The 13850-nt window shown below is 47.8% G+C and overlaps 1 protein-coding gene across 1 annotated transcript; it reads right to left on the bottom strand.

The window, feature by feature from the left end:
- Positions 1-3174: 3174 nt before the first annotated feature.
- On the bottom strand, positions 3175-12523 carry Trim45 (tripartite motif containing 45). Its single transcript, XM_034501446.2, has 6 exons — positions 10837-12523; positions 8509-9242; positions 6849-6978; positions 6160-6274; positions 4817-4943; positions 3175-3448 (listed from the first exon to the last, which is right to left on the bottom strand). Exons 1-6 carry the CDS (start codon positions 11322-11324, stop codon positions 3300-3302), a joined length of 1743 nt encoding a protein of 580 aa, XP_034357337.1. The 5' UTR covers positions 11325-12523; the 3' UTR covers positions 3175-3299.
- Between the last annotated feature and the right edge of the window lie 1327 nt (positions 12524-13850).

Raw genomic sequence — 13850 nt, 5'->3', positions numbered from 1 at the left:
ACACCTGACACAGGTGCTCATCCTCTGGAGTAATGGTAGGCAATGACTGCAGAGAGGTAGGATGGGTGGGCTGGCCAAGACAGTCAAGGCGTTTATATCCCAGAGGACCAAGGCTCTAATTTGTAGCCTTTTTTTCTTAGCTGTAATACCAACCACATCACTTACATCATAAGCTGTACCTTCAGTGTGCACATGAAACACTTTCATAGCCTCCTAAAACCTCCATTTCTTTTCTCCTTGTTGTAGTTTGGTGGGTTTTGGATCACTCTGACTTTTCCAGAGTTTTTTTTTTTTTTTTTTTTTTTTTTTTCCCTTTTCTTTCAGCTGCCAGAACATCTGGTCTAAATTGAGCCAAGACCTCATTATTGTACAAACTAAGGACAAGCCCAGGCACCCCCTACCACCACCCATGGGGACTTTTAGTAACAGAATTGTTACCAGCCAAGGGATGTGCTTACTATCCTGAGTCCTTTCTTCTTGCTTAGAGGTATTAGCTTGAACCTGGATGTCCCACCAGAGCCTGAATGCCCCACTGAAATAAAAGTTTTCCTCTAGAGATGTAGCTTCATCTACAGAAAGCTGTCCAGTCATTGCAACCTCTCCAGGGGAGACTCACAAGCTCTGATACACTCTGCTGTACTGACTCAAAGACACCTGGGGAAAGATGATGTAATTCCAGAGACTTCGTGGTAGAAACTCCCTAGATGTCTGAGGTAATTGGAAAATTCAAGGCTGACCCCTTGGGTACTTACAATTTATCCAACAAGTTGAATAGAAGGTTAAGACATTTTCCCAAGAGGTATTTGGTTAAGTGAGAAATACTTGGGTTTGGGAAAATGGAAGTCATGAAAACATACTAAGTAAGGCCAAACAAAATTCTACCAACTTTAGTTTTTATTCATTCAAGATACTATTTGTCTGCTATGAGCCAAAACCTGGCCTGCATTGGGGTAATACAGTTACTAAATGTCAGCTCCCTGCCCTCACGGCACTCAAGTCCAGTACAGCAGATGTAAGATGATGTGTGGCAGCTGGGGATGAAGCTGGGGCAGGGAATGACTTCTGGGTGTGATACTTGTGTTTTATTCAGGATGGTTAGAGACCTCACTAATAGGATGCTAGTTGATGTAGAGCAGAGTCAAGGGGTATTCATCTTTGAGAAGGACTGTCAGATAGAAAGCCTGTTACTATAACGGCTCCAAGACGAGGCCGCTGAGCACGAGGAGCAGTGGCAGGGCCACAGCCTGGACAGAAGACAGAGCTGGGTGGGAAGAGAAGAGCATGAATCAGACATGCTGATCACGCATGGTAATGTGAAGCATGTGTGCTGACTGTTCTGAGTAGGATGAGAGGTCACTGGAGGGAGTGAGCAGGCTGTGGAAGCAGGGAGGCTAGAAGACAGACGACGCTTTCTGGTGGAAAGTCTTGGCTTTTTGTACAAGGATAGTAGCAGTGGATGCAGACATGGAGTCAGATGTGTTGTGAAAGTAAGGCTGATCGGCGTTACCAGTGGCTATGCTATGACACGCAAGGAGGTTCCAGGGCCGCCCCAACTAAGGACAGACTTAGGCTTTTCTTTTAAAGTATGGAGAGGACTCCAGGAGAAGCTATTTGGTGATGGCAGGCAGGACCAAGTGAGAACTAGGCACTGGAAGCCATTTAAGTTTGAATGAGGTGCTTACTATACACACAAGGGGAGATGTGATGTAAGCCACTGGACCTCATAATCATCTAGACAGTGGACCTGAAGGGGACTTGGAAGTCATCATGTGTAAGTGGTATTTGAGTCAGAGCAGGTCTTGGGAACTGGGGCAAGAAATGGAAGGACTGCTCTTTGACTCTGAGCATACCAAGAATAGCACAGTGCAAGTCTGAGTAAAGGAGCCTGGGAGGGAATCGTTGAGCAGAATGCAAGATAGACGCCTCATCAGACATGAAGATAACACTGCAGGGAGGCAGAACATGCTCCGTTTACTGCAGAAAGCTATCCTGCAGTTTAATAAACTGACCTGTGGCCCTACTCAATGCTGCTAGAGCCAGTATCCCCAAGATTCTGCAAGACATGCCTCAGGGAGGCAGGGTGGGGCAAACCCACCCTGGCTGAGAACCAGTGATCTCAAAGCAGCAATTAGCAAACTCAATAGGCACCTGACTCTTGACTCTCAGGGCAGGGGGTGGGCGGAGGGCCAGAGAGGGGACAGACAGTGAGGAGCAAAGATCAATCAGCTGGAGGGGTGATGGGCAGTGGTGTCTTCTGGGAACATCAGATTTTGCTTATAGAAAGGGGCTCAAGAGGAATGTTCGCAGAGAAGGAAGAAGGTTAGTATCTTAATGTCTAAGGCTGAAAGAAGGAAATGTACCCTGTGGTGACCTGACAGTAGTCATCTAAGTGCTTCGCTTCCTTTGCTTTAGAGTCATACTCTAATATGTCACCACTCCCCATGAGATCTTATAATGCAAATTTCAGTAATTTGGTTTAGTATGTTCTGAGTTTACTGCTGTGTAAGAAACCAAGAATCCCAGAACACACAAAATCTCTACAGGGAAGACCTTGGCTGGGTTGAGGGAGTGTTGAGTCTTCCTCCCAGAATCCTGTAGCCACTAGGGGGTGCCCTCAGAGTCAGTGCTTTCAGCTGTTGCTGGGGAGAGACACAGCAAAAGCCCACTATTAAGTCAGAGCTGTGTGGGTGGTGTAAGAACTGTGACAGATGGATGAGCGCTCTCTCCACACTGATCCTCCTTATTAACTGTCTACGTGTGTGCTCTACACATGAATGTCACCCAGGCGCTCACCTAAACAGCAAAACACTATAATCATCATAAACTGTGTACTAGAAAAAAACACTGAAAGTCTACTAACAAAAAGAAGAAAAAAAAAAAAAAAAAAAAAAAAAAAAAGAACTGGACAAATGGTTTTCATCTTCCAGGAGAAGTACTTAAACTCTGGCTCAGGGAGGAGCTTGAGAGGCTGTAATATAATGGAAAGGAAGGCAGAAAATCCTCCCTGCCCCACAAGCTTGTGTTCCCATGGCAGACACCTTGATGCCTGTATAAAACAAAAGCGCCTCTGTGGAGTAGACCAGCAGCCTGCCTTGAAGGGCGGTGTAGGGGTGGCCTGCACTCTGCCGTGGTACAGGTGAGCCGCTCACACACAGAAAGCTCTGGAGTCTGATGTTAGAGAAAGCACTTTGTCTTTAATTCTGTCAGTCTCTTCCGAACTACTCAAGCTCTGGGTTCTCCGCACACCTGGAGTCATGCTAGCTTCAGCTTTACCTGGCCCAACTTGTCCTCAGGAAGCATCAGAGTGCCACTGTCCTAAGCAGACTCCTCGGGACGCTCTGGCCACTTGTGTACGAGCACTCTGACTTCTCAATTAACTTCCCACAGCAAGACCAGTGTGGACGGCCTGGGTGGCCTTTGTGTCCATGGCCACAGCCAAGGTACCCACCTGCATAATACAAAGGGGGAGGACAGCAGAAAGTGAGTCCAGCAGTACAAAGCTAAAGCTGGCAACATTCAGACTTAAGCAGTCAAGACCTCCCCAAAGGAACTACCCGGTTCAGTCCACTGTAATCAGAACCACCGGGTAGCCATGGGCAGGCCAGGCTCTCAGACCTGTCCAAAATGCAACCTGGAGATGAACTAGTTTACACTTCAAATGTTAAGTAAGCTGGTTTGGATCTTAACTATATGCAGTGAGTGACATGGATATAAAAGGGCAGATTAATGGAAAAGGAGACAGATCCTGAACTGGTTACATGGAGGGCACAAAAGCTTATTTTGTGGGCCACCATTAGAGTAAAGACATGATGAAAAAATGTAATTTTTTGTATAAGTGTTTTCGCTGCATGTATGTCTATGTACCATGTGTGTGCCTGGTATCAGAAAGAAGGCATCAAGTCTGTTTAACTGGAGTAGTAAACAGTTGTGAGCCCTTTGGGTGGTAGGAATTGAACTTGGGTCTTCTGGAACAGCAGCCAGTGCTCACATGATTGGATCTCCCCAAACCCCATGAGAGAACAACAACAACAAAGGATCTCTTGTCCGGAGGTCCAAAGAGTCAGACGTTGCTCAATCATCTACTCCCCTGATCTTCCCCATTTGAATTTCCTCATGATTTTTGGTTGGATCTGTTTTTCACAGTGCTCAGACTGCTAGAACAGGTACAGACTGAATCTAAGAATCTCAGATTCTGGTCAAAACGCCCATGGACTGGTAAACTGTATCAAGAAAGAACTCAGAACCTTGAAGCCTGTCATTTCAATTCAGAACAAGAGGCTTGCTGTATAGACTATCTGTCCTGCCTCTACATAAAAGGCTATAATTTTTTTCTTTTGATATTTTCTTTATTTTACATTTCAAATATTATCCCCTTTCCTGGTTTCCCCCTCCCCTGAAATCCCCTATCCCATTTCCCCTTCCCCTGCTCCTATGAGGGTGTTCCCCCACCCACCCTCTTCTGCCTCCCCACCCTGGCATTCCCCTACACTGGGGAATTGAGTCTTCACAGGACCAAGGACCTCTCCTCCCACTGATGCCTGGACAAGGCCATCCTCTGCTACATATGCAGCTAGAGCCATGGGTCCCTCCATGTGTACTCTTTGGTTGGTGGTTTAGTCCCTGGGAGCGCTGGGGGGTCTGGTTGGTTGATACTGTTGTTCTTCCTATGTGGTTACAAACCCCTTTGAGAGGCTAGAATTCTATAAGAAAAGCCTCAGTCCAAACACCCTGTCCTAGTAGCTGTGAGGCAGTGAAGGGAAGGACCCTTGCTTGCTGCTGCTTGGCTAGCAGGCTTGAGGACACTGAACATGCTTACCTGGCATGGTGCCTCCACAGGCACAGCGAGCAGTTTTCTGGCCTCCGCTGGAGCAGAAGGTACAGCAGTGAAACACACCTGAATGGGGCCGATGCTTCCTCCTCACGGTCACATTGAACGGTGAGCCCTGAAGGGTTCAGGCCGAGAGCAAAGAATAGCACCTCAGACATCAGAGGGGTGCGCTGAGCTATCAGTGCATGATAAGCAGGCTCTAAGTCACAGGGCAGACAAGGACTCAGGACAGGAATATATCTGGGTGGGAACTTCTCGGTTGCATGGGGCAAATACCAGTGCAGTTAAACTGGACCCGGATGTGTGCAGCCCTCCTGCTAAGTGCCAGCTACTGATTGTGCATGCAGCTACTGAGCTTCTGGGCATGAAGACAGTTCCATAGGTCAGCCGCATTTTCAGTGACATGTGAACTCTCTTCATGGATTCTGCCTTCCTCCAGCCTTGTGTGAAGTAGGAGTGGAACCCACATTAGTCACTGACTCGGGCTTCTTTGTGCCTGACTTCAGTCTTTAGGAGTCAGTCTCAATTCTTGAGGAGCTCAGGGGTAGTCACTAGGCTGCCACACCCACAAGAAAGGACACGTATGGTGCTCTCTACAGCTTCTCGGCCACACACATGTCTTCACACACAGCTAGCACCTTTCCCTCTACCCCTGAACACAAATCCACTGGCCCAGGCTCTTAGTGATAGATGGTGAAGATACATGGAAGAGGGAAAGCATTAATATTTGTTAAGTATTGTAATTTTCCTGTCCTTATGTACGAACCACATCGTCTGAAAAAAGAAAGTGGAGGCCTGGTATCTTCGAAGACTTCCCAATGTTTAAGGCTCCCTCTTTTGAGGGGAAGACCCAGAAACTGAGCTTTAAAGTGATGAGCCAATACAAACCTTTCTTCCTTTCAAGTTTATAGCTCAGGTGTTTTGTCACAGTAATAGAGGGCTAGCAAGCACACCATTTTTCTAAAAAATAACCTGGATGGAAACATGGCTGGCACATCCTGTAATCCCTGCACTTAGGTGGTCAGAGCAAGAAGATCAAGAGTTCAAGGCCAGCCAGTTGGTGGTGGCGCACGCCTTTAATCCCAGCACTTGGAAGGCAGAGGCAGGCAGATTTCTGAGTTCAAGGCCAGCCTGGTCTACAAAGTGAGTTCCAGGACAGCCAGGGCTACACAGAAAAACCCTGTCTCGAAAAACCAAAAAAAAAAAAAAAAAAGAACACGAGTTACAGAATCTGGGCTGTGCCCACGATGAAGAGGAAAGCGATTTTAAGCAGCCGGTCCGATGAGACCCGAGAGCTCCTGAGCTGACAGCAGGTGCGGGGCCTTCCTCACCTGCACATGCTGCTCTCTGATGCAGACCCACACAGTGTAGACTCCAGGCTCCTTGGGGGTGTAGGAAACTCGGTATGATCCATCCTTGTTGTCCTGGACCACTGTTCTGATTGGGCTGAATACAGAAAGGGTTCAGAAGGTCAGTGCCTCTCACAAGCCTGCTCCAGCTGCCCCATTTGAGGCTGGGACTCTGCAACACTGTAATTATATTAAATTACATCTAATGTGAATCATAAGCGTCCCTTAGACTGGAGAGTAACAGCTGGATTATTTTAATCCAACATTCTGAGAACCAGGAAACGTTCTGTACTCTTCTCTGCTGGCCTCTGTTACACTCTCTGCTCTGCAGTCCCTTCTTACTCCAGTTGCAGAGGAAAAATATATATAAACATGATCCTGGAACAATGCATTGGGAAAGCAGGCTAGGTTTAAGAAAGGGTATGATTCTGTTACTCATTAAAAACAACAACAAAACCATCCATTCCAGAGTTTGGAATAAGGACAATCTATACTGAGAGAACTGGAGCTAGCCATAAAACCTACACAAGGAAACACACTTGGTTAACAGTGTGGAATCATTTTCTCATGGCACTATGGAGCCGTAAGACGAAAGAGTCCAGTTATATCTCCTGAACCCGAAGGCCCTAGTTTCCTCACTACCTACTACACATGATACACTGAACACACACCTGTCCTTCTTATCTTTGGGGATAACTTCCACGTGGACATTATCTCCTCCCCTGCCCATGCTCTCTCCTGAGGCATCCTTACAGAACAAGGTAAAAGAGGCTGTCTGTTTCTCTCGAGCTCTATGGAGATCTGCAAAAGACAAACACACAGTTAGTAAGAACTCACCTCCCAGGAGAGGCCAACTCCCCCAGTCAGACCAAAGAAAGCTGTGCTTCCTGGTTATAAGGACCACCGTGTTCCCTTCCTGTTCTCCTTCCCATGCTGCATAGGTACCCACCCTCCCACATCCCCTTCCCCAGGCCTGGGCTAAGTGGTGCAGCAGCAGCTGCTCTAGAATCACATGATTCTGCATCTTAACTTCGGCCCCAAGAAAACTGCAAAAATCAGGATTCATCTAGGTAGCCAAAGACACCCTTTAGGCTTGTATGAGACTAGTATCCTCAAAACTATCTTCTATAAGGCCTGGGTCCTCCTAGAATAGGCAAAGGATACTAAAGCCTTGCTTGCAACCTCCCTGTTGTGAGAGCCTCTGGGACTCAGAAGCTAATACCAGGGTGCTACAGCCTGAAGGCCAGCAAAGACAAAGCTGGGTTTCTCAGGCCCAGTTTGTGAACTACCAGGTGTTGTACAGAGGCACATGGGGGGAGAGGAGGAGGGATATTAGGAAACTCTATGCCCAACTTGGTGAGTACTTCTGGGAAAGAACAGTCTCAGATGGATCTGTGACTCCCAGAGAGTTAGGAATTCCTCCTAAAGTGAAGGCAGCTCAACTACAAATTTCCCCATCAGGTTTGCCCTGTGAAATATGTCTGAATAACATGTTTCCCATAGGAACAGAACACTGGTATAAAGAAACCATTTCTAGATGGGCCTGGTGATGCACACCTTTAAATCCAGCATTCAGAGGCAAGTGGATTTCGGTAAGTTTGAGGCCAGTCTGTTCCACATAGTTCCAGGTCAGCCAAACAAAACCTGCCAACCTACCAAATCCTTTGAACTACCAATGATACAGAGTTTGTGTGATCCAAAATGGTAGGAAAGAAAGGAAGACATGAGCATGTCTTCTTCACTGCTCTGTAACTCTCCACACAGCATCCTAGCACCAGGAGCTGCAGTACATGCCTTGGAGCAGGCAGACTCTGCCTTGCCCTAGTCAGTGCTGTGAGCTCCTGCCTGTGGGCATGGCCAGGTTCTGTCTTCCCAAAGCAAAGCCTGATCCTTAAGGTTCTTGGGAGCTTCTATTTTTCTGAAGTACAAAAGGTTCAAGCCTACTACCCCCAGTATTAATAACTGCAGCCTGCCCCAACCGTGAGAGAGAAAAGGACAAGGCAGGGAGCCACTGCCTTTAAAACCAGTATGCCTTGCTGAACAAGCCTCATTTATTTCATCTTTTTGACACATGGTCTTGTATAGCCCAGCCTGCCATCAAACCTGCTATGCATCCAAAGGGGTCCTCGAACTTCTGACCCACTTGGATTAAAAGCATATGTGGCCATGGTCAGTTTTATGTGGTGCTAGTGATCAGACCCAGGCTTTGTGCAAGCTAGGCAAGCACTCTGCCAATGGCGCCATACTCCAGACAGCAGGATACAATTCTTTAAATGTCAGGTCCCTAGGCACTGACTGCCCTCTCAATGCCATTGAGAGATGCTTCCCTACCTTCTCCCTGAAGGACACACTGAGCTGGATCAACTTCCTGCGTGTTAATGGCTCCATACACTTCATAGCCTTGGCACTGGCCTGCCTTCTCCTGAGGGGAGAAGCAGATCTTATGGTTCACTCCTGGGCGGGGACTGTAGTCAAGTTTATTCAGCTTCCTGAGCCGCTCCACAACCACTCCCTTGGTGATGAGGATCTCTAAGTCTGAGCCGCTGGTCAGCAGATGCTCAGTGAACTCCACTCCCGTCCGCATATCTGCCAGCAGCTGTTCCAGCTGTGCTTTCTGCAGCTGTAAAGCGGTTTCCTTCTGGATCCGTATGTCATCCAGCTGCTGCAGCAGCTTGTCCCGATGTACCTCGATGGCTTTGATGTAGCCCTCAGAGAAGGTTTGGATGTCAGCTGCCACTGCCTCCACCTGCTCTTGGAGGGCGTTGTTCACACTTTTGATCTGCGCCAGGGCATCCTCCAGGGCCTCCACGTGGGGCTGGGTGTCTCGCAGCAGCTCCCGTACAGAATCTCCATGCTTGTGGATGACATTGCTGGTGAAGTCGTAGGGGTGCTCACGGTGCTCCCCAACTACACAGTCCCGACACACCGGCCGGTCGCAGAGTTCACAGAACAGCTTCAGCTCCTCCGCAGGGTGAGAAGGACATAGGATGGGCTTTCCAACCCGACTGTAGCCTTTCAGGTCTTTCAGGTCCACCATGGTATGATACGTTGTCTTCTTTTGTCTCCTGGAAAGCAGCAGTTGGGAACAGGAAGTGAGGAAATAACTCTAGAAGGAAAGAGTCTGGCAAAGAGGTTCTAGGGGCTAAATGGATGTGAGTCACATTCCTCAGAACGTATATAGAACTACAGGATCCTCTTTGCTTCATTATTTCTCCACACAGTGAAGCACATACCTATCTGAGTGCTGTTATTTAGGACACGGTACATAAATACTTGAATTTGGCGTGGAATACATCTTTAAAGGTGCAATGCTGGGACTATATTCTGAGAGACGTTCACTTGAGTTAATTTGGTAAGTTTAGACGAGAGTCACAGCCCACTTCCTAAAGCAGGGCGGAAGGCAAACACCAAGTGATAAACCATGCCAGATGGATCTATATGAAATGAAAGCAGCCAGCCGGCTCTGGCAAACTCATCTCATGTTTAATTAACATTTTTGTAAAGCAGTTCCTTTGGCCAGTGCCTACATCGCACAGGCTGGCCGGCCAGGATTCTCTTTAAGAGTCATCAGCATTAGTGGAAAGCGAAATCAATCGGTACTAAGGTACTAAAATCAAAATTCTCTTGAATTCCTCTTTCTTATAGATTTCTAGGGGGCTCAGAAAAATCTCTAGGGAAATCCCAGGCAACATCCCATCAACTTGAAGTGGGTATGCCTATTCTGGTACGAGTGCGGATGCAGAGAAAACAGGTCAGCTGTTGAGCTGGCAACAAGACAGTCAGAGAGATAATCACTCAAGTTAAAAATAGGGAGCAAAGACAACTGTTCTTTTAGTAAGGCCAGAATACTAAAGGAGGTCAACACCCCCCCCCCAAAAAAAGAACCTGTTCTGGGTTTATCCAAAACCTTGTTTAGTTTTGTTTTGTATTTTGATGCACTGGAGTAGGATGGAAGGAAAAGGGGACAAAGTCTAATCCATCTAACAAGCTATTTCATGACTGTGATAGAAGACAAAATACCCCAATTACCAGCCTGCTCTCCAGGGCAGAGGTCTGACAGCCAATTGAAACCTACACCGAGGTAGCATGTGTTTAGTAAAAACGAGCATAGAAGAATTAGGTCTGAATTGAGGATTCAGTTCAGTTACATGCTTACCAGCTGTGAGACTTTGGAGAAACACAAAATACTGCTGGGCTTCCATCTCCTCATTTGCTGAATAGGGTGAAGTAGCACCCAGCTTTCGGTAAGAGTTACAATGATCAGGGGAGATGAAACGCAGGGTGTACGCTAGCACAGTCATCCTCTCTCCAGCACACCGTGCATTTTCAATGGACAAACGATTGGTGATGGAAGGAAACCCAGTGTGCTCTGTAAACGGGAACCTGCCGTGCTTCTATTACTACAGCTACCAGGTCGGCTGTGCTAACTTTCATTCTAGAGCTTGCAATTTGTTGGCATAGTGTATTGGTTCTTTGCATTTTGATAGTGTCTGAGAAAGCCTTCCTTTTGACCTGCTCACCAAAGGGATTTGTGTCTTGTTTTCTTTGCACCCTATTCTTATATTTTTGGTCGTGAGCCTAGCCTATAACGTCTGAGCCATCTCTCCAGCCCTTGCACTCCATTCTTAAGCCACAATAAATGGGGTATTCCCTCTTTACCTATGAGCCTGGCAGCAGAAGTGGCAGAGATTGGCTTTGCAGGTCTGACACCTCTTCTCTACTTCTCTGTCGCTGCATAGGTCACACACCAGGCCCTGGCCTTCCCCACGCAGATTCTCCAGCATCACATCATTCATGGCCAGGTGGTCTATCGTTAAAGCCTTCACTCCACCCAAGGGCAGGTCCACCTGAGCATCACATACCGGACAGAGGATGCCAATCTGTGGCTGCAGGCTGCATAACTTGGGTTCCTGGAATATTGACCCCTCAGAGCTTGTGTCTGAGTCACCCTCTCGGATGTCCACTACTGAGAACGGATCCAGCTTTTCCAGACACGAGGTGCATACCGTGTGCAAGCAAGGCAAGAGCCTGGGGACTTTGAAAAGCCTCAGACACGAAGGACAGTGAGTCTTGCCTGAGCTCCCAGATGTGTTCGTACTGGGGTGTTTGTACACGAAACCCAGAGGTGGCTTCCTGTTTTCTGACATCTTCCCCACCTAAGTACCCAGTATCAGAAAAGGCCTTGGGCAGTCCTATAATGAAGGTTAAATTCACCCAAAGACAGAGTTCCAAAAACTTGAACACATACCATGAGGACTCTCGTGTTGCCAAATAAAAGGACAACCGGAAAGAGAACCCCTCTGAGGAACCATCCACAGATCTACTCCGGATTTGTGGTGGTTTGGCCCTTCCTTTCCACTGCATCCCACACCCTCCTGGATCACCCAAGTCCTCCTGGCAAGCGCTTCTAGATCTAGTCTCTAACTAGTTCTCCCACCACCACCCTGACCACAACATTTCTTGTCCTCCAAGGCCACCCTCCCTCCCGCCCCACTGGTCCCGCCCCCACAACGCCACAAGCGCGCCCTCCCCTCCGGGCGGTGAGGTAGTGGGTCCTCCGGCTCTCCAAAAGTGCGGGGCCAGGTTCAGCCGCCTCCTTGGGTTGCCTAGAAGGCCCTAGAGCCGTCGTCCAGCCTCGCACCAATCCCAGCCCTAGGCTCCAAAGAATCCAATCACCGTCCGAAAGGGGCGGGTCTCGCCGCTCCGAACCATGTCTTCCTCCAGAGTGACATCACTGTCATCGAATAAGCTCAGCAAGTTCCACATCCTTGCCGGCCACTCGCGCGGCAAAAGGAGATGGACCAAGGGAGGATCTCATGCAGGACCTGGAGGAGGAGTCTGGGAGTGAGCGGCGTAATGTGGTTGGCGTCACGAAGATGAGCTCCGGCCACTAGAGAGGCCGCTAGATCGTTGAAAAGGCCGCGTTGAGTGTCGCAGGACGGGCTCCAAACTCATATACGGTTCTCCCATTGGTGCTTGGTACTGTCAGTCAGCTGAGGTGTAGCCCGAAGCATGCTGGAAGTTGTAGGCAGACTCTCAGCTGCCTTTGAGAATCAGTGGTTACCCGGCCAGTTTTCTTTCTGGGCCTCCGAAGTCTTTTTCTGCCCAGTAATCTCTCACGTATAGTGTGCTAGGTACCAGAACCCTCTCAGCTAGCTAGCTAGCTTCTGGCATTTTCCAGGGAAAGGGTACCTCCGGCTCTGGTTTCAGAAACTTTGCTGAAAAGTTTAGAACAGCTGCTACGCGGAGCTCCACTGAGTTTCCGAAGTGCAAGCTGCTTTTAATCACTCAAGACCAAGACCAGCGGGCAAATGACCTAAGTTAGACACTTCTCACCAAGAATTCTACAGTAACGGAAGTTGTCAGGGTTGCGAGGGGTGGGGTGGGGTGCGAGGGGTGGGCAACAGAGCAAGCGTGACATTTGTTTTTACAATCAAGGGGAGCTCCTGACTGGTCACAATGGGGCGGCAGTGGAGGATGTCACTGGGACAATTCCCTTGTAGGTCCGACTAGTTAAAAAGTTGGGCATACCTGGTACTCTGAGCATTTTTTTTTTCTTGAAGGATTTGCCAAGAGTCTCAGATTCACCCATTTGGAGACTGCTTCCTACACATGGGGTCTAAGGCACGGATCTCTGAATTCCAAAACTTGTAACAGCATGGCTCCTCAGTTGCCACCTGTTCCCATTCCCGGATGATTAAGCTTTTGTCTCACTGTTTTTCTTTACAACCTTCCATATTTGATTTCGACCCATACAGCACTGTTTCAGGAACCTCGTTACTAGAGGTTTCATGCTAAGGCATAGCAGTCGAAGACTATGCTTCCATGAAGTATGGATCCTGGGTAGAAAGGGACCCAAACTATGGAAAGATGAAATTTAAAAAGGAGGAGGAGGAGGAGGAGGAGGAGGAGGAGGAGGAGGAGGAGGAGGAGGAGGAGGAGGAATTATTATTATTATCTGGCTATTTGTAAAACATGTTACAGTAGAGAAGTAGCTCACACACCGCCACAAAATGGTCTGATTTGGTTTTTATTGTGAGGGTCTCGAGATCTGGTTCTAACTTTAGCATAACTAAAATATTATCTGCTAATGGTTCAAAAGCCATTTTTATATAAAAATCCTGTGACTTCCCAATATAAGATGCCTACAAAGATCTTAAAAATGAAGATGGTCCTTACCCAGATCTCTCCAGCCTTTTGCCTTCTGCCCTGCCCTGACTGAGTCCACTTGCTTCACTCCAGTATGCTGAAGCCAATTACAAAACCACCATGGACTTGGCTTTGCTATATATTGCACTTGCCCTCCTCGGTGCTTAGCTATGCTTTGTCTTATGTCTTATTCATACCATATTATATTTCTCATAGGGTGTATTCTAACTTCTCCTGTTGGAGGAGTGCTGTATAATTTATATGCATTATCTCATTTAATCTTCCAACAACTTATGATAGAACAGTCTGGAAGGGGGTCTAGAGGTCAACCCTAGCTAGCTAGCATCTGGGACAGAAACAACAGTCTTATGATTTCATGTCTAAGATTCTGCTCCAGTCCCCTTCTGTCCTTCCCTTTCTCAGCTTCTTACACACCAAACCCCTATCTGCCTTCCATGGAGGGAGAAGATGGGGCTATCTGAAGAATGCCTTCCATTTCTACTTAAAAGTCTATGCATCTTCTC

This window comes from Arvicanthis niloticus, chromosome 4, assembly GCF_011762505.2.
Source record: "Arvicanthis niloticus isolate mArvNil1 chromosome 4, mArvNil1.pat.X, whole genome shotgun sequence".
NCBI classification, from domain to species: domain Eukaryota; kingdom Metazoa; phylum Chordata; class Mammalia; order Rodentia; family Muridae; genus Arvicanthis; species Arvicanthis niloticus.
The sequence above is the reverse complement of the archived record's forward strand: the minus strand, read 5'-3'. Positions and strand labels throughout refer to the sequence as shown.